The sequence below is a fragment of the Podarcis erhardii genome, assembly GCF_964252035.2.
Source record: "Podarcis erhardii genome assembly, chromosome: 12".
Lineage (NCBI taxonomy): Eukaryota > Metazoa > Chordata > Lepidosauria > Squamata > Lacertidae > Podarcis > Podarcis erhardii.
This window is the reverse complement of record NC_138513.1, coordinates 22,103,009-22,124,545: the sequence shown is the minus strand read 5'-3', so window position 1 is coordinate 22,124,545 and position 21,537 is coordinate 22,103,009. Positions and strand designations below refer to the sequence as shown.

General features: G+C 43.4%; 1 protein-coding gene across 13 annotated transcripts in view; it reads right to left on the bottom strand.

Moving 5' to 3' along the window:
• The window catches only part of ADAM22 (ADAM metallopeptidase domain 22), a 120,252-nt gene that overhangs the window by 58,115 nt on the left and 40,600 nt on the right, over positions 1-21,537 (bottom strand). For all 13 annotated transcript variants that reach the window (XM_081881942.1, XM_081881936.1, XM_081881944.1 and 10 more), the window contains exon 4: positions 16,781-16,847. In XM_081881942.1, the coding sequence (XP_081738068.1) occupies positions 16,781-16,847 (67 nt within the window). The remainder of the gene's footprint in view (positions 1-16,780; positions 16,848-21,537) is intronic.

Below are 21,537 nucleotides of genomic sequence, written 5' to 3'. Positions count from 1 at the left end.
ATAAAATCAAGCGATCAATTAAAATACATCCTAAAATCAAATCAGACTTAAAGTGAAATCCAATCAGATGGCAACCCGCAAATTAGGGATGGGGACCTTAACTGCTCACCAGGCCTAAGAGTTTATACTGATCTTATATGAGCCTGTGAGCAAAGCTGGGAGGCCATTTTCATGCAGGTTCTTATAAGGAGAGAGGGGGTCAGACTGGACCCCGGCCAAAGGCCTGTCGAAACAGCTCTGTCTTGCAGGCCCTGCAGAAAGATGTCAGATCCCACAGGGTCCTGGTCTCTTGTGACAGAGCATTCCACCAGGCCGGGGCCACAGCCGAAAAGGCCTTGGCCCTGGTCGAGGCCAGTCTAACCTTCTTGAGGCCCGGGTCCTCCAAGATGTTATCATTTAAAGGATCAAAACGGAGCACTTCGTTAAGAAACAACAGGACCGGTACAGAACAGACACGGATTGTGGTCAACGTTATGTAGCGGGAGTGCACTGGTGCAGGGTAAGCAGGAGTGTGTATACAACCTAACTCAGAGTAAACCCATTAAAATCAAAGAACAAGTTAGTCAACAATAACTTAATCACATTTGTTTCAATGGGTCAACTTTGAATATGACTCAAGTCTGATACGTTCTTGGCTGCGAGTCCTGGAAGACCTGCTCCCTGCCTTGGGAGGGTGGAGCCCTGACTGACTCCAGCTACAAAAGCTCAGGATGCTGTAGAGACTCTTGGGTTGGTAAATTGTTTAGGGGGCGTTGTTCTTATTGAGATTATTATTTTTTGTATCTTTATTTTTAGATCTTGTTGTGATTTAATGTGGAAATTGTTTGATTTGGTTGTGCAGCCCTCAATGTGTTTTATTTATTGTTTACTGTTCTTGTTATATTAGTAATTACGTGGGGGTTTTTTCCATGTTGGTAAGCTTCCTTTAGCATGGTTTTAACTATGGAAAGACAGCTTGCAAATAAAATGATGTATGTCTGAAATCACCTCCTGCCTCCTTCTGCGTATCTCAAATTCCAGCAAACAAGTAACTTGGAGAAGCTGGCTCCCAGCCACTGAACTAAACACAGCACTCCCAGGTAGCAATAAAATGTCACTCCGCTCAGTTCCCATTTAGACATCCTTCAACCACTTGCTAGCCCGAGGGTAGAGGAGACAAAATCAGTGACATTATTTGTTAGTCACAGTATTGCCTTTCCTTGGTCAAGCTAATGAGTTCTGAATTATTTGCAAAATGCCAACTGATGATTAACCTTTTCTTCAGCAGGCAGCCATTCCAAGGTCACTGGGTTTAGAAAATCACTACCCTCAGCATGTAGCTAAATCTAATTACCAATTACTGAAGCGTCCACAAGATTAAGTCAGCAGCAAGATAGTGCATTGCTTCCAAGTTTTAGGTATGTTCTTTGCTGAGCCAATGGGTGTTGGTAGGTGTGTAAGGCATGTGAGGAAGAGGAAGCAAACACAAAATGGTGCTTGGCCACAAACACAACTGTGGCACTTGAGGAAAAAACAATTGTTAAGTATGGTATGAAATCAAAATCAAACAAGTGTTGGAAATGTAAAGAGAAAGAAGGTTATTTTTATCATATGTGGTGGTCTTGTAGTAAGGTTAAAGGTTACTGGGAAATGATATATAATGAACTGAAAAATATGTTTAAAACAATGTTTGTAATGAAAACCAGAAGCTTTTCTTTTGGGAATTATGGGGACAGAGCTACCCAAAATGTATAGAAATTTATTCATATATGCGACAAGAATGTTGCAAGCGGCAAGAATGTTACTTGCCCAAAAATGGAAAGAAGAAGTCGTCCCAGCGAAAGAAGAATGGATACAAAAACTTATGGAATATGCAGAAATGGCAAAATAAGAAATCAAGATAAACTTTTTATAAAAGAATGGAAATGGTTTATTGAATATTTACAAATAAGCTGTAAACAGATAAGAACAATGGCAGGATTATAAGAGTTTTATAAGTGTATATATTTAAAGCAGATGAATAAATGAGTAAATTAAGTTAATTTGGAATATGCAGAAAATATAAAAAATAAATTTAAGGAACCGCAGAAAGAGGAGGAAGTCGAGTTCTGATATATTAAATTGATTGTAAAATTATCAAAATGTATAAAATTGAAAATCATAAATAAAATAAAATAAAATAAAATAAAATAAAATAAAATAAAATAAAATAAGAAAGAAAGAAAGAAAACACAACCCATCAGCAAAATGCTGGTATAAAAAGAAGCTTCAGCACTGAGATACGTTAGGGCCGGGGCGGGGAAGATGGTACCCTCCAGAATCCAATTCCCGTCAGCCCCAGCCAATAGTCAAGGATGATGGAAGACATAGTCCAACATCGTCAGGAAGGCCACTGGTGTCCCTTCCCCAACTTGGCGTAGACAATGTTGAGGTGGACCAATGGTCTGACTCTATATGAGGCAGCAGAGTGTGTTTCTTTGTATGTGTGCAAGAAAACTGCCCACAACCTTTCTCTTACAGCTCCCTGCCTAATGCATTTCTTTCTACAGCGTTCTTAAAGTGTAAATCCTTTTCCAAACTCCTGTGGGGGTGGAGAGGGTGGAAGTGGCTTGGGGAAAGGACTAAGACACACACACACACAGAGAGAGAGAGAGAGAGAGAGAGAGAGAGAGAGAGACTCTGACTCTTTGTTCTAAGTAAGACCTATGCCAAGGCTTCCTTCTTTTGTAGAAGAAACTCCCTGGGTTTTCATACATGCAATTGATCATGTAGTTCTGCCCCTTTTGGCCTGTCTCCTAGGCATGTGCCTTATGCCACTGTGGGAGCAAAAGCATGAATCTGACTCTGGGCCACTGAGATGATCAAGGGTATGGAAACTTATGGGGAACAGTTGAAGGAATTGGGCAAGTTTAGCCTGGAACTGAGGAGACGGAGAGGAGATATACTAGCCATCTTCAAATATCTAAAGGGCTGCCTGATGGAGGATGGAGCAAGCTTGTTTTCTCCTGCTCCAGAAGGCAGGACTCAAAATGAATGGATTCAAGTTACAAGAAAGGAGATTCCAACTAAACATCAGGAAGAACTTTCTGACAGTAAGAGCTGCTCGACAGTGGAATGGACTCCCTTGGGAAGTGGTGATCTCTTCATCTCCATCATCTTCATTGTGATTGGGTAGCTCCAGTGGACCAATCAGACTGCTGCATTCTGGATCCTATTGTTCTAGGACCAATTAGACTGCTGCATTTTGGATCCTATTCAACTCAGTACATAACAGTTGTTGTTGTTAATTTTATCATTTGTACCCCACCCATCTGATTGGGTTGCCCCAGCCACTCTGAACAGCTTCCAACTTATATAAAATGGCCATCTGTCATGAATGCTTTAGTTGACATTCCTGCATTGCAGGGGAGTTGGACTAGATGAACCCTGGCGTCCCTTCCAACTCTATAGTTATATGATTCTGACTCCTAAAAGGGCACAGAAAAATGGTCCCCAGCTTTCTTGCCTATCTGTCCTCTCTTAGGCGACATTCAAAGCCAGTGCCTTCATCTTTACAGGGAAGCAATTAAGAGGCCGCTTTCCTAGCAGATGCTGCCAGTCTCCTTGGCCAGATGCCGGTGAGCAGCAGAGCACATGCGGCATCTTCCCATGCCCTGAGGCTCGAAGTGTGAAGTGGCTTGACCTCCCTTCACCTTCTTGCCTCTTTCCCAGGGCAGAGTGTTGTGTGTCGTTTTGAACTGTCGGTTCATTATTTTAAGGCCAATGTCCAGAACAGCGATCTTGACCTTTATGGAAGACTTTAGAACTTTTCGAATAACACCCCCTGCCCAACCATGGGTATTGACCATGCTGTCTGGGGCTGATGTGAGTCTTAACAAGTTCGGGAGGACCACATATGGTCCATCCCTGTTCTGCAAAGGTTGGCAGCCTGGGAGATGGCCAGGGTTGAAAGCCAGGGTTTTCTGCCACCGAGCTACGGCCATTCCCACCCTCCGAATCATTTCCTCCAAAAGAGGCCCAATTGTTTTAGGCACTCAAATGTAATGTGTAGTTCCTACCAAGGAATTCACCTGCCACCTGCTCTGCTGAAACGTCTGGTCTCACGAGTAGCACTTTCAAACCGGGAACAGCAACTACTATATTATAGAGGGCGCAAACTCACTGCTTTTTTATTAATGAGCCCTCTTTGCTTTGACTGCATTGATGTGCTATTTGAGAGCCAGGCTCAAGGCCTACAGCTAAACTTAAGCCAAATCTGCATCTGAGATCCGATGCTGGAAACCGGCTGCAATCGCAGCTTTTCAAGAATGTATGCCAATAATAAAAATGAAACTTTCTAGAGAAATGGAAAAGATGGACTAGTGTTTCAAAGAGCACAGCATTCCTCGTGTGTGTGTGTTTGTCCCACTTAAAATGGATATTTCAGCTGCATTATAGAAATGTTTAAAAGTCACTGAGTTATGAACTGGGTCAGTGGCTCTAGAAATTAGGTGAGCAAGACAAGCTATTTTTAGTGATTGCTGTAGACCACAGAGAATGTCCTGAATGAGTGCTATTCACCAGATGGCCTTGGGAGTAGCATACTTCCTGCTGTTGTTTACAGCTTTCTACCCTTCTTGCCAACTTCCTTTCCCTAATTTCTTAAGTTGTGGTTGTGGCACAGGTTTCCTTCAGGTCTGTAATCCTGAGCTCCTTAGCTTGTGCCACATAACACTCATTCTGCACTTGCAAGAAATCAGTTCCTTAGCGCGGCAGCACCAACTCTCTGGAACTCCCTGCCTGTTGGGCAGCCGATTTCCAGGAGGACAGTCCACAGGGCATTATGATTTACAGTGGTGAAGGCCTTAGTCAGGTCAAGAAATGCCATATACAGGGGTTGGTTTTGCTCCCTGCATTTTTCCTGAAGCTGTCGAGCAGAGAAAATCATGTACGCTGTCTCCCTATAAGGTTGAAAACCATTTAGGGATTCAGGAAGAGTAGCCTCGGATATAGTTAGAAGACGGTTTGCTAAGATCCTTGCAAGAATTTTGCTGGCCACAGCTAATAAAGATAGCAATCCGTTCTGTCATCTTTTTTATTATTTAAAGGTGCTAATTTTGGCATCCCTAAAGTCTGCTGGGATCTCCTCTCTCTCCTATATTTTTACGATGAGCTTATGAAGTTGTTGTCTAAATTCAATTCTGCCCACTTTGAAGACTTTGACAGGTCCTCTGGCTTTGTTGTTTTTCATTTGGTTAATAGCTGTACACAACTCTCCCAAATTTGGAGATATTGCAAGCTCATCTCTAATTTGTTTTTGCGGAATTTGTGAGAGGACCTCAGCAGCTATGGGGGAGGTTGCGGTTAAGGAGATGCTGGTAATGTTCTTTCCAGAGCAGTGCAATAGCTTCTTTAGCTTTTAGAAGTGTGGCACCATCTGTTGAGCGTAGGGGGGATATGCCACAATTTATTGGCCCATAGGTGGTCTTTGTGGCTTTCTGTACTTACACACTTATCATCATATGTATATGCTGATCTCTCCACATGAGCCTATGTAACTAATCAATCCAGTATGAAGACAATCATGAAAAAGCAAATCCACTATATAGCAACACTAAGTAAAAACACAGCAGGACAAAAAGCTGCCAAAACAGTGAAGCCTTCTCACCTGTCAACAGAAGGGCAACAGAGAAGGGGCCAGGCAGGACTCCCTGGAATGGGACTTCCAAGGCCTGAAGAGGGGATAAGCAATTGATAGGCAGCGGCAACGCAGCAGCTCCCTTTGTGAGGAATGTTACAAACATGTGCACTTGGGCTTGAGGGCACAAAATCTGAAGTAATTTCCTTTCCTTAGCATTTAAAGGAATCACGATTTAGCTTTAGCATTACAAACTGCATTTTATTAAGCCCCTCCACGAACACATCTCCTAGATTTAAAAGAGGCCCCTGGCAACTTTGTAGTGAATATCACTGACCTACATAAAGGAAGCATTTCTGCTCTTTTCTTGTTGCACAGTATCTTCTTGCAAGTAACAAGACTCTGCATGCCTCAATGGAACGTCAGTGTGAAGAAGAAGGAAAATGTGCCCGTTCCCTTAAAAAGTTCTGCAGGAGCAAATATTTGATTGAAGAAAGGAACTGACGAAAAAGGCCTTAGAGCACAAAAAATGCAAAAATGGCACGTAAACAGTGGGAGAAAAGGCTAGTAATCCCAGGAGTCTTTGCACCAACCTTTGAGGGCTGTGGAGAGTTGGAGTTTGAGAAAAGAGGTTTGGAGGGGGCAATTGTGGTGGAATCTTGCAGATTTTTGGCAGAATTTGGTGGCTTTTTGGAATATTTTTTGAGGTGGCCCTAAAGGCTGAGAAACCTAAGACGGCACATACCACAGCAACGACTGCATGCTGCTTCTCCTGTTTATTCCGTCTTCCTTTCCTTGGTTGCTTCCGCAATGAGAAATTTTATCTTGTAAGCTCCTCAGGGCAGGGACCTATCCTCTTGAATTCTGTAAAGCTGCCTCCTGATGATGCTATAGACATAGGTGTGTGTATTAGTTTATACATATTAATTTTGATATATTAATAATCAATAATGATGACAACTGGTGGTATCCAAACAACTCATTCTGTCACTTCAAGGATTTCTGCTTGTGCAACAGAACTTTCTTCCCCTGCGTACACCTTACACCCTCCCAAATCTGCTCTGGAGGCTTGAGAGGAAACCCCAAACAGATTTAGGGGCACATGGCAGGTGTGTCCATCCCACTGTGCAAGCAGGAAACCTGGCACAGATGGAACAAGTTAAATGCACACCGCCCGTAATAGTTAAGCAGTAAACCTTGATGCTACCATGATTGGGCAAAAGAGGAATAATGAAAACAGGGAAGACCAAGCCATTCGGGCTTCTGATCCTTTACACCTAAACATCAAGTACAGCTCTGACACTGACAGTGCCTGCTGCTTTTTACACCCTTTTCATGAAGTAGACATTAATAAGGCATTGTCTATAAACACACATTTTGAAAGTACTATAGAGGACAGCTAGTTTAGTTTCTCACATCTACGGAGGAGAATGCATTTTACAACATCGCCTACAGGAGCTGTTGATGTATCACAACCTATTCATAGTCTAGGAATCTTCTCAGATTCAAGGTGACTGGGAAGCAGAATGGCAAGGGTAAAAATTATGTAAGCAGCTAAGAATGTGTTGCAAGAACAAGCCAAGGAGTTCTCAGCAAACCATCTTCTACCATAGTGCATCCATCTAGGCTTAGGGAAAAGGAACAGGAAGCTGCCATGAACATTGAGCGAGGACATCAGCCCATCTATGTCAGCATTACCTACCCGGATTGGCAGCCGCCCTGCAAGGGTTTCAGACATGAGTCTTCCCCCATCGTATCTGGTGATGGCAGAGATTCTACATGCAAAGCACACTTTCTACCACTTGGCTATGGCCAAAGAGGACATTTGCATTTCTTGGGAGACAATTCACACATGACTGAATTCCTCCACGAGCTACACCCCAATGCAAGGAAATATTTATTAATTATTAGAGGTATTCCCTTGCACCTTCCTCCAAAGAAACCCCGGGCAGCAAATGCGCAACCTACAAGTAATTCTCCAACTCTGGAAATTACATGCATATGAATTTTGTTGCACCTTTCACACTATATATGCCCCCATTGCAGCATCCCAGAAGATATGCACACAATATGCACACAGGCCTGTGCACACAGACATGAGTATGTCAAAAAGGTACTTTTTTTGCATAAGTATTTTGTCACATCTGGCACCAAAGTGGCAATTCCTGCCATTTAGTACATTGTTTGAATACAGTCAGAACCATTAGCCAAGGCTGTTGCGTTTGGATCTTGTTTCTGATAGATGGATGAACAGAATGTCTAAGGGGGGCGGGGGCGGAGTGAGTGTGTTGTTTTTGAGAAACAGCAGGGAACAGATTTGGATACTTAACAGGAAAGGGGACTGGTGCAGATTATTCAGACCAGCAGCCCTTTTATCTCGGTGGCAATCCCAATGACAGAATGATAATCAAAGAGAGATAAAAGGACACAGGGATCCACTGCAACTGTATGTTGGGAGTCTGGAAGAATCCCAGATTGCCTAAAGGAAAGAACAATGACATATGACAGACTCATGGAGGGGTAGAGGGGGTGGAGGGGGCTTCTGTTTCTCTAGTACCTCTTCCCACCTAAACCACAGCCAGTGCCACTGGTTTCAGTCCTGACAGCTTAGCGTGAGAGCAGGTTTGCCAGACAACAAGGAAATCTGGTATTCTGAAGATGCAGCTTTTCAGTATCCTTGCATGCATCTCAATTGCTGGTGCTAAAATAAATCTTAGAGCCTGCAAAAACTGCTTGTTACCATTCCCGCAGCTGCACAACAACCTAAAGGCGTGTTTTCTTGATCTCACCTTGTCTCATATGAATGCAATTGAACAGTGATGTCATCTCTTCCACGGCAAAACCAACTGCTGCTCATTTGCCTACATGCCAAATTATGTTGCAGTGTGAATTGGGCTTGTGACCCTGGGCAGAATTACTTGTTGTCTTAGCAAATGCGTGTTCCTAAACCCATGTTTCCTCAAGTGATGTGACTGCAGGGGAGAGGGATTTGTGGGGGAAAGACTGGACATCTGCTGATTGCCCCTGCAACGCCCCACTCAAAAAAAATTATTTTCCTCCAACCTTTATCTCCAATCTAAGAAGCTGCATGGGGAAAATACAGTTAAACAAAGCATGGATGAGCCATTTGCAAGGGAGAATAAATGGGCGAAGCTAGCAGCTCTTTAATACACAAGAACTGAAATAGGCACCTTGCTGTATACATATGTGATTCGGTTTACAAATTCTATACCTGGCAGCCCAAACAACTGGATTGTTTAAAAATGGTGCAAAAACAATGTGCCCCTTACATAACTTATTTTTGTCGTCTTTCCCGTAACTGGTTTTTTTAAGCAGGTTATTGAAATGCATCGAACAATCCTTTGTAGTTTTGTTTTTCATACTCTTGTGTTGTGGCTGACTTATTTTTGGAAGAAGCCTTCATCTAAAAATGGAGTCAAAAGATACAGCAAAACAATAATCCCACTGTTCTGTTGTACTGCATCATCACAATGGTGCAGAAAGTCTGGGCTCACTTGACCCAAGATCAGACTCCGGATTTTCAAAACAAAAACAAACATTGCTCACTCGCTCTTTCATTCGGTCTCACAAAGTGCCCTTGCTGGGATTTTTCATGGATTGGCCAACAACAACAAAAACAAACGAAGGTTTTCCAAGCCTCCGCCATTCTGAGGCACTCATACAAATCTGGGACCCAGGGGTGAACCTGTGGCCCTCCCAGTGTTGCTGGACTACAACTCCCATCATCCCCACTAGCAGTGCTCTAGTCTTATCTGGATTGAGCTTGGCTCTCACTCGGACCATGACTGAGGCAAAACAACAATCCAACACATCCACTGTCTCACCTGCAAATGTAAAGAAGTAGAGCTGTGTGCCATCAACATATTGCTGACAAAATAGTCCTAAGTGCTCTCTCTCCTTTTAGTTTCTTCCTGCCAAGCCTCTCTTGTTAGTTTCCATTTGGTTCTCCCTAAAGCCAGCTTCCAATGCAAAAGTGTATTTTGGCTGTCACGTACGAGCAATTAGTGAATGAGAATTATTGGAGGAGGAGGAGGAGGAGGAGGAGGAGGAGGAGGAGGACATCCACCTAACTTTTGAATTCAGAAATGTTCTTTAAGTGTAGAATTAAAGGCCACATTGCACAATATACGGCAGCTGCATTGAGTTAGATCAACAGCCCCCTTCTTCATTGCAAATCATGGTGGGAGCGGCTCTAAAACAGAAAAGTCCAGGGAGCAAGAGCACTTTCAGACCACCTGTTTATAGAGCATTCATAGGTAGCAAGGAATGATGACTGGCTATTTAATGAGCCTTCACTCTGATTTGTCTGCGGGGAGGTTAGATGATGTTGCATCAAAGCAAGTCGAAACCTAGTACATTTTCCCACTGCTTTCCTTATTGAAATAAGTCCAGCCTTCTGGGTCGTGGGTTTGCTGCACAATGCCTTCCAATCAACCACACTTTCACAAAATGATTTCTGCACAAAATGCGACTCAATCCCACCACAAAATAGCCACTGCTTGGAAGCTCCCTAACTGAGCATACACAAACTGCCAAAAGAACTGTGAAGCAGTGAAATTTGAGCTTTGAAATTCTAACCGGGCAACCCTAGGAGAAATTTAGTGGCACGCGCAAAACTTTTTGTAGTGTTTGTCTCTCTAAAGGAGGAAATGGAGGGAAAGAGAATAAACTGATTTCTTGGGTTACTTGAATTGAGTGCAGCTATAGCTCTAGTCGGCAGTGACAGATGTAACAAGAAAGCATAAGGAGACTAAGTAAATCCACACAGTGGTAAACCAAATGAGAACCAGCTGCCTTGTAATTTCTTTCCTTCAGGTTTAATTCAGGTGAGGAACTATATATATATATATATATATATATATATGCAGGTTTTGGTGTCCTCGGGTGTCTTCCCGTGTAAAAGTTGGGGTGTCTAGGCGACGTTTCGACGAGGTCTCACTCGTCATCTTCAGGCTGGTGCTTTCGGCTTCTTGTTACTGGAACAGAGCAGGATCTCAGTGTTTGAGTTCCTATAAATACTGTAGAGGGGGTGTGGTGTATAGCCTCCAATGTTCTGGGCAGAGAGGAAGTTCCCAGGCTAGTGTGCCTTTTCTTCTTTTGTTCCTTAATTACTTGAGAGATATCTTGAGTGATTTCTTGAGTGATATCCTGAGTACCACTTAGGTGGGTCATTAGGTGTGGATTAGTTGTTAAAGTCTTTGTGTCTTGACCTCTTGAACTTTGTGAAGAGTTTTCCTGAGAAGATGGCTGTACTGTACTTAGTTGTGCTCTGGCTTGGCTTCGTGTATAGGGGCGAGCTGTGGTTTTGTGGCTTGTGTCAGCCAGATCTGTGTAGGGATTGCAGGGGGGTGCAGCATCCGGAGGTGCCACCATGGATTGGCTACTGGATGGTGTCTGTAATTCATCTGTGGAGAGGGTCTGGGTTTGGGTCTGGTGTGGTTGATTGGTGTTGGCGTTCTGTGTGCCTCTGGATCTGGTGTCAGTTTTTGTGGGGAGGGCTAATTTCCAGATGTCTGGCAAGCGGGATGTGTCGTCACGCTTGTTCATGTTGTGAGGGTGTTTCTCTATCTCGATGGCTTCCATGATTATTCTCTTGTGGTGATGTTCCGTGTTAAAGAGCAATTTGGAATCTGCAAAATTAATTTCGTGTCCTGTTTCTTTCATGTGTTGGAAAAGAGAGGAAGTTTTTTCTTCTTTTTTGACGGCATTCTTGTGTTCTGCGATACGTGCATTTATTCGTCTGTTTGTTTGTCCAATGTACGTGGCTGGGCAGACTTTGCAGGGTATTTCATAGATATTTCATTGGATATTTCATTGGATTACGAAGCTAATCCAAAAGGAAACACCCCCCAAAAACCAAGACACAGAAGAAAACAATGGCATGGCCCTCCTTCCTTATATCAAGGGCACTACAGATAAAATTAGCAAAATCCTCCATAAACACAATATCAAAACAGCCTTTTGCACCAACCAAAAAATAGCCAATATCCTCAGAAACCCCAAGGATAAAATCCAGTTGGAAAACCAAGGGATCTATGAAATACCCTGCAAAGTCTGCCCAGCCACGTACATTGGACAAACAAACAGACGAATAAATGCACGTATCGCAGAACACAAGAATGCCGTCAAAAAAGAAGAAAAAACTTCCTCTCTTTTCCAACACATGAAAGAAACAGGACACGAAATTAATTTTGCAGATTCCAAATTGCTCTTTAACACGGAACATCACCACAAGAGAATAATCATGGAAGCCATCGAGATAGAGAAACACCCTCACAACATGAACAAGCGTGACGACACATCCCGCTTGCCAGACATCTGGAAATTAGCCCTCCCCACAAAAACTGACACCAGATCCAGAGGCACACAGAACGCCAACACCAATCAACCACACCAGACCCAAACCCAGACCCTCTCCACAGATGAATTACAGACACCATCCAGTAGCCAATCCATGGTGGCACCTCCGGATGCTGCACCCCCCTGCAATCCCTACACAGATCTGGCTGACACAAGCCACAAAACCACAGCTCGCCCCTATACACGAAGCCAAGCCAGAGCACAACTAAGTACAGTACAGCCATCTTCTCAGGAAAACTCTTCACAAAGTTCAAGAGGTCAAGACACAAAGACTTTAACAACTAATCCACACCTAATGACCCACCTAAGTGGTACTCAGGATATCACTCAAGAAATCACTCAAGATATCTCTCAAGTAATTAAGGAACAAAAGAAGAAAAGGCACACTAGCCTGGGAACTTCCTCTCTGCCCAGAACATTGGAGGCTATACACCACACCCCCTCTACAGTATTTATAGGAACTCAAACACTGAGATCCTGCTCTGTTCCAGTAACAAGAAGCCGAAAGCACCAGCCTGAAGATGACGAGTGAGACCTCGTCGAAACGTCGCCTAGACACCCCAACTTTTACACGGGAAGACACCCGAGGACACCAAAACCTGCATTCCTGTACCCGTGAAAATCTACGAAAGCATATATATATATATATATATATATATATATATATGTAATTTTGCACTGATATTCATATGCATTTTTGTAATGTTTCATTTAAGTTGTCTGCCATTGCTTCAGTTTTTTGTACAGATCTTTTTTAATATATTAAGTGGTACATTTATTAAATAATCAAAATCAAAGAATAAAATAGTCGGAATCAGGCATTCATTGATGGGCTTTAAAAAAACAAATAAGGTGAGTTGAGAGCATGCAAGAAAGTGCCTACACTTTCTGTATTTTCAAGCGGGACTTTTCTGCAAGAGCAGAGTAGTTTCCATGGACCTGAGGAGGGTCTTATGTGGGACCTCCCACAAGGAGGCTTCCTCACTACACAAAAGTCATCCTCAAACCTGCAGAAGGTGATGGGGACAGAAGGCAGAGCTAGCATGCTTGTCTACTCTCTCCCCTCCTCATCAGCTTAGTTAAGCCTGGCAATGAGTACCTGAATAGGGCCAGTGGATGTCCTTAATCAGCATCCTGATGAGACAATGGACTGGATGACGGCCAATAAACTGAGGTTCTGGAGATGACTGAGCTTCCCCCTAAGCGATCAGGTTCACAGTCTGAGAGATGCTCATTGATCCTGCCGTGTCGCTTGAGGCAGAAATGGACTCATCTTTAATCAGGTTACGATAATATACCAGCTGCAATCCTATAAGGGGCTGTAAATTTCAGGCAGAGAAATTGACGCATATGCCACCTCCCTCTTCCCATCAGGAACAGCCCAAAACTGCTGTGAGGACAGTTCCTCCATAGTGACCCCAGCACATAATAGGGGGACGGAGTCAGCATGGAAAGAGCACCTCCAATCTCCCCCATGCCTTATAAAATTTTATTGCTCTGCCACTGGCTTTATAGCCACAAATGACTCCACATTTATTATTAAAAGTCTTGAGCATTCCTATACCGTGTCTGCCACGAAAACTGCCAAAATGCACTGCATTGTCTTTAAACTATGCTAAAGAGGTATTCTAATATTAGAATGCCTTGAAGAATCAGAACCTAATTTGGTAAAAAGAAAGAGAGAAAGACTTGCTAGTGATCCAAAGTGTTTAGATTTTCACCTTTTATGTATAATGCCCGACGGAGAGAAACAGATGCCCATTCCTGTTCTTTCTTAGCATCAGATTTTCATAAGCTGTATTCATAACAGGGACTCTCTTTAAATGTATGACTGAATGGATCCATACTTAAAACACACATCTTTCCAAAGGCTGGAGAGGCATAACTGGCATTCATGGCTGCCCCAACTCTTCCATTCTTGGGGGAAGAAGCCCAGAGCTTGGGGGCGGGGTCTGCTTTGTATGCAGAAGGTCACAAGTTCAATCCCCATCATCTCCAGAGAGCTGCTGCCAGTCAAATGTGACTCAATATAAGGCAGCTCCCTATGTCCCTTGCCCCCAGAGCAGTCGCCTTTCAGCTACTGCCACTTCTTAAATCCTGGCATCTCACTGTTGCCACAAAGGAGGCTTTCTCTCTGCCAATTTCACTACCCCCCTCTTCCCCACCCCCACTATTATAGTCAACGGTAAGTTGTTAACACACCTGTGTTAATAAGAGACATTGCCTTGGTCTCTTGACCTGAGTCTCCTATTTTCATTGCCGCATTGTTTAAGGCAATTTTGTGTGTGTGCATATTTTAATTACCAATCTTTATAGGGCAGTGGTCAGAGTGTTGGACCCAGAAGAAGAAGGTTCAAACCCTCACTCACGGGGTAAGCTCACTGAGTGATCCTTGGACTAGTCACTGTCTCCTATCCAAATGTACCTCAAAGGGGAGTTGTAAGGATAGCATGGGGGGAGATGAGAGCTCCTTGAACTCCTTGGAGGAAAGGTGGGGTATAAATGTAATAATAATAATTTTAAGGTTTGTGCAACTCGTTTATCTTCTTTATAAACCACACAGAAGTCTATTTAGGCATTAAGCAGTATACTACTAGTACTAGTACTACTACCAATAATAATAATAATAATAATAATAATAATAATAATAATAATACCACCACCACCACCAACAACAACAATAAAGTAAAAGTGGTGAAGCAGAACCTATAGAAGCTGTAGCCTCAATAGCCAAAGCTGAGGTGAGCCCACACACTGCTGTGCAGCCACAAGATGTGGCATTGTGCTGCAACTTGGATCTCCTTTGGGTGCCTCCTCCTTGAGAGGTGAGGAGAGTGGCAACATGAGAATGGGTCTTCTCTGCAGTGGCTCCCCATCTGTGGAATGCTCTTCCCAGGGAAGTTCGCCTGGCACCTTCATTATACACCTTTAGGTGCCAGGCAAAAACGTTCCTTTTTAACCAGGCCATTGGTTGACCTGATTGACATCCTATGCCAGGCTTTCTCAGCCTCGGCCCTCCAGATGTTTCTGGCCTACAACTCCCATGATCCCTAGCTAGCAGGACCAGTGGTCAGGGATGATGGGAATTGTAGTCTCAAAAACATCTGGAGGGCCGAGGTTGAGGAAGCCTGTCCTATGCCCTTTTAAAATGTGGCTCTTTTGAGGGGGTGTTATTGGGTTAATATTCTTATTATGATTTTATATACTGTGATCTTTTCTGTGAACTGCCCTGAGACCTCCAGGTATAAGGACGGTATATAAATTCAATCAATCAATATCTTTGAGCCCCATCCTAGGTGCTCCATGTCTGATACTAATATTGTTCTTCTGAACCGTGGCATCCATAATACTAAGCGCAGAAACTCTGAAGAAGCAGTAAAAATGCCTGCAAACTAGCAACGTGGAAATGGGAATGAGTGCAGAACTAGATCTTTGCCACTGCACTGAATGGGTATCCTCAGATTATTATTTTGTTCTACAGAAGCTAAATAAGAAAAAGAAAAAAAACCACTGGTGGCTAGAATGAAAACTGTACTGTTTTCAGTTTCCTGTTTTTGTTGTTGTACACCATCCTGATATGTTATGCTATGGCAGTATAGAAGTAACTTAACAAAACAAAACAACAACATAACATACAAGGAGAAGTTGTGGAGAGGGTGGTCAGATGATGATGAGGAATAGATCAGAGAGCTGGAGGAACCCAGGAAGGGTCCCAGAGGATATAGAGAGGAGGAATCTGACCCACAGGACTGTGGGCTCAGTGGGCTGTGGGTCTGGATCCTGGAGAAGGGCATAACAGGTTGTCAAAAGAGTACTCGACCCCTGTGACAGTGGAGACCCCACACTCAATGCCACCAACCACAGAGCTGCCTTTGTTGGTCCTCCCTGTCAGTGAAGAGCCCCACCTTTCTAAGGAGTCACTGAGAGAAATGTCAAATGTTGATCTGGCTCCAACTCTGTGCCCAGTTCCAAGGATCTGGCAGGTACAAATCTCACTGGAGCCAGCCTCTATGGAGATCACTTCTCATTTGTAAGCAAAAAAAAAGACCAGACCACTGGGTGGAAAAGCTTTCCTTCCTGCTGTTAATTGCTGTTACCTGAGGGTGTAAGATGTGGGGAAAGCCAGTGTATAATACAGCTTCCACCTGGAGGCTGCTTAGAGTATAGCAGCAATCAGCAATGTCCTGACAGCCACGACTTCATCAGAAGCACAATTCTGACAGAATTACAAAACACAGGTTCCTTGCTTTATAATACTGAGCCAAATAAAAACAAGCTTTTGAACTGGGGTGAGGAACCCTGGGCCTGGGGGTCGAAAGCAGCTTTCCAGGCCTCTTTGTCTGGAACTTTCCTCTGGCCACAGGCCTCACTGGTCTTGCTCTAAGCCAGTTATAGTGAACCTGTGGCCCTTCACAGCCTCTTGGACTCCAACTCCCATCAGCCCCAGCCAGCAAGGCCAATGGGCAGGGATGCTGGGAGATGAAGTCCCTCTCCTCAAATGTGTCTTGGTGGGAATGCGCCTTTGAACTGCCTCCTGCTTGCCTGGATGGAGAGGAGCATACATGGGCAGAAAGCTCTGTCATCTGTGGGGCTGGAATGTGCAATGGCAAGAGCCCTTCCCCCCTTTGGGTCCCCATCCCTGCTTTGGAAGACTGAATGTGGCTTGGTTGTTTCATAACTCGGCTCCCAATCTGTGTTCCCCCACCAGCACCATCTGCAGCCAAGTTAAGACAGCTTAATCGCATCGCATGCAGCAAGATGAAAATATATTCATAACAAAAATGCCAGGGTGCAAGTTCTTACTTTTACTTCCACCATCTTTCCGCCGTGTTCAATGTGCCTCTCGAGGTATTCTGAAGACAGCAGATCACTGAAATGACAGGCAAGGAGTGCTCCGTTATACGACATTTCCTCAGCATGTAAACACTGGCGTTTAAAAAGCAAATACTTTTTCTCAAATGTTCCTACACACACACTAAAAACGCTTGACAGTTAGCTCCAGCAAAGCTACATTCGAAATGTGTCATTTTTCATAAAAGTAGCTATGCTGAAAAGGTGCTGCCGGTGTTTTAAAAACCAGTGACCTAAGAGATGCAGATAGCAGACAACCCAAACCCCTAACGGATGTATCAAACCTAAAAAAATAAAAATAAAAAATACAGTAAAACAAACACTACAAAGCAATGACTTGTTTCTTTTCTAACTCAAGCATTTCAGTGTTTCTATGTATAACTATATAATAATATGAACCTCTAGGTTTCAGGTACACTCCCATTATTTTTGTCATTGCTGTAACAATTACAATTCTTTCCGATAAAAACATACTAATTTTAGCAGGTAAGTATAGAAAGCAAGATGGCTCCAATGGATTTTCACCTTACTTAAAGCAGTAGTTAAATATCATATTTCATAGGGAGATTGAGCGTTTTGTGAGGCAGTGTGGGAGAAATCAATGAACTATTTGTTCACACTGTTTATTTGTTTTAAGAGCTATGAAATAAGGAGCTGTTTCTGACAAGTCTGCACATTTTGAAGTGATCTTTCTATTTGTCCCGAGGAAAGATTCTGCTTATAGAATTCTCAGTTATACATACAGAAAAGGTGGCAACAAGTGCAGATATCTGAGAAATTCCAGAGCAAGGGCAACTAAGTCTGTAGCATCAGTAACCAGCTCCATGTTATGCAGTGCTATCCTTCCATTCTACCTGCCGCTGAGTTGCTAAATTGAAAGTTTGGTGGTACTAATATAAACACAATGTATATGGCCCAATAAACTCTGTTTGGCCACTGTCGTTTTAGCATGTAATAAACATTGCAAGATCCAACGATTTAATGATAAGAGGGGGTGAAAACACTAGTGTAAATGAAAAGCTTCCCTTGACCAACTTTTTAATTAGAGAAAAGGTGGGGAACCTTAGGTCAAGAGGCCAAATGGGTCTACATAGAGTTGGAAGGGACCCCAAGTGCCATCTCATCCAATGTCCTGCAATGCAAGAATCTCAACTACAGCATCCATGACAGATGGCCACCCAATCTCTGCTTAAAAACCTCCAAGGAAAGAGAGCCCATAACCTCCCGAGGGAGTCTGTTTCACTGTCGAACAGCTCTTACTGTCAGAAAATTCTTCCTGAAGTTCAGTCGGAATCTCCTTTCATGTAACTTGAAGTGACCAGTTCAGGTCCTAGCCTACAGAGCAGGAGAAAACAAACTTGCTCCGATGCTCCATCTTCCATATGACAACCCTTGAGATATGTGAAGATGCCTATCATATCTCCTCTCAGTCTCCTCTTTACCAGGCTAAACATACCCAACTCTCTCAACCGCTGATCATATCGCTTGGTTTCCGGACCCTTGATCAACTTGGTTGCCCTCCTCTGCACATGTTCCAGCTTGTCAACATTCCTATTAAACTATGGCACCCAGAAATGGACACAGTACTCCAGATGTGGTCTGACCAAGGCAGCACTATTAATTCCCTTGATCCACCAGACACTACACTTCTGTTAATTAAGCCTAGGAAAGCATTAGCTTTTCTGCTGCTGCATCATACAGTTGACTCATGACACAATTCTCATTTAGAAAACCCACCAGGAAAGCCAACTTCTATCTACAATAAGTCATGTTCAGAGACATATCCAACACATACATTTAAAAAGCAAAACAAAATTTGACTACACCTAAGGAAGAGCAATTTATCATTCAAAAGTCTGGTGGTATAAAAAAAGGTTTTGCCTGGCACCAGAATGCATTTATACCTTGCTTGAGCATCAGGAATATATTTGAGGGCTAGCTATAACTAGTTTTGCCAATTTCTGGGTGTGTTGATGAAAACCAAACAGCAGAACAGGCTTGCGTTCCATACAAATTTAAAGCTGTAATCCTGTACACACTTTCTTAGGAGCAGGCCCCCACTGAATTCAGGAAGACTTACACACCTCAGGAGGCATGCATAGGATTGTCCTGCAAATGCTTTATTTTAGTGCCGCTGACGGCTTGTTTACTGATACAAAACAGAGAGTGCAGAACTCCCACCTCACTTGGAAACCATCCTCTTAAGGCTGCTGAGAGTAAAGAAGAATTTTATGAATCAAATAAAAGTATTTCTAGAACACATTGCCAAAGTTTTATGGCTCTTCTTTGCAAACACCGCCACATCATACCAAACTGGGGTGGGAACTGATTTGTGGGGAAGGCCCGTAGCTCAGTGCTAGAGCACATGTTTTGAATACAGAAAGCTCCATGCTCAGTTTCTGGCACCTCCTGCTAGGTCTGGGAAATATTCCTGCATGAAAGCCTGGAGAACGGCTGCCTGTTGGATATAGACAATACTAAGCTAGATGGGCCAATAGTCTGAAATCAGTATAAAAGCAGCTTTCTGTGTTCAATAGGAGCATTATTTGTTTTTAACAAGATGCAGGCTAATGTTTCCCAGCGTGGAACGACAAAAGCCCAGTTTTTAATAAATATTGCAAACATCTTGCAAAGATTTATGGGAGACCTAACAAAAATGCAAGCCACTAACATAAGGCAAACAGCAGTAGGAGTTTTAATATGGCAAAACCGAATCGTATGCCACACATGCCATTTTTGCTGTACTTAAAGGGCATAGCCTTTTGTTACAAGGAAATAATTGGCTTTTATTAACCTTCACGGCGCAAACAAAAAATCTAAGCAAATGCACAAGAATTGGCACTTGCCCTTGTGGCATAAAAGCACAGATTTGCTTTTGCAATGAAATCATTTGCATTTGAATGGTGACAAATAGCATGATTCTTTTATGTCCCTTGAAATCGGAATAGTGTTGCTTGACAGCAGGACTACCCTGAAGTCCTGCTAGCTTGAAAGTGGTGGTAGTGAAGGAGGAGGCAACATATATATTAAGGTACAACAGCTCTAAACCAACTTTAGGTTCACAGGCAGACATTTTTGGTTAAAACAAGAACAGCGTAAAAGGAATCAATGCAGAACACCCAGGTAGTCAGATTTCTTGGAAATCTAGAATAATCCTGTTGGGGATAGCTTTTCTGGGTGTGTCATGAAAACGGGGCGGGGCGGGTGTCGTTTGGACCCTACTGATTCAAGGATGCCCTGAAGCACCCCGTTGTGGTGTTTCCCCATTCGTTTAGAGCCTGTCTGTACAGGGGAAAAAGAAAGGGTTAAAATGTAGAACAATCGGAAAGCTGGAGGCGGAGCCTACATGTGTATAAAAAGGCTTAGCCCGAGGTTTGTTAGAGTTGTTGGTGGGTAGTTGGTTGGTTTTAGTGGGTTGGCTGGTTGGGAAAGGCAGTGGGAGAAGCAGTTGGCAGGCAGTTAGAAATAGAGAAGACAGTTAGGGCAGTGGGTTCTTGAGTGAGGGGAAGTGGAAGAGATAGAGAGAGGGAAATAAGACTAAGAAAGTAAAGAGCAACAACGTCTGGAATGCCATAAAAGTTTGTTTGTGTCAGAAATAAAATATACTCTTCTCTATTAATTTGAAAACCTGACTGAGACCGAAGTGATTTTACCGGGGAGGATCTGGTTGGCGGCAGCGGATTAGCGGTGTACGGGTCAATAGTCTGTGAGACGATTGGGGGCTCTGTACGAACGCCACACCCATTTCAAGTCCTACTGATCCCAAAACACCACCAGCGGTGTTTGCATACATCTATGCAAGCAGGGTGTTCCACCAGTGTACCAGGAGTTCCTCCAGAGCAAAAGAGGATGTCCCTGTCAATGGTACTCATCTTCAGAAAAGCAGCATTCATGCTGACTCTTACGCCTCCTCAGCCAGACTCCAGATGAAGATACTGTATGGTGGCTCTGTTAAGCACATTAAATATTGATGAAATTGTATGATAGTGAAATTTAGAAATAAGTACTTAGTCCTTTATCAGCCATCCCAGGAACTTTGCACTCCTTGGCCAGAACACTGGACACTGGACACAGAACACCGGGTTCAATTTTTACCAAGCAATCAGGGGGAAAGAGCTGTAGCTCAGTGGCTTGGCTCCTGAACAAATTGGCTCCCGGACACCGCAAATCCGGGACTGTTCTGGTTTGTGAACGTTTTTCGGAAGCCGAACATCCGACGTGGCTTCTGATTGAGTGCAGGAAGCTCCTGCAGCCAATCAGAAGCCGCGCCTTGGTTTTCGAACAGTTTCAGGAGTCAATCGGACTCCCGGAACAGATTAAGTTCAAGAAGCAAGGCACCACTGTATACATCAGGAGCAGGTGTCAGGAGCATATGAGCAAAACTCACATGTTGTCAGTGAAGTTAATTCTTTGTTCAAGGAAACAAAGACAGCTCAGGAGGCGAGGCCGAGAGAACACAGAAACTCTTCTCAGTGGAACTTGCAGTTCTGAGGACTGAAGTTACCCGCCTTCCCACAGCTCCCTAAGTCTCCTCCTCCCCCAGTTCCTCCCCAAGCAATCTGAGGCTCTGTTGCCTTGCCTGTCTTTATTCCTCTCTCTTCATACGTCTTTGGATTATGTGAAGGAAGCCAGGTAGCTCAAAATCTTCAAGATACATACTGTAGTGGTTGACAGAAGAGTAAAATCATGAGCACCACTATAAAATGCCC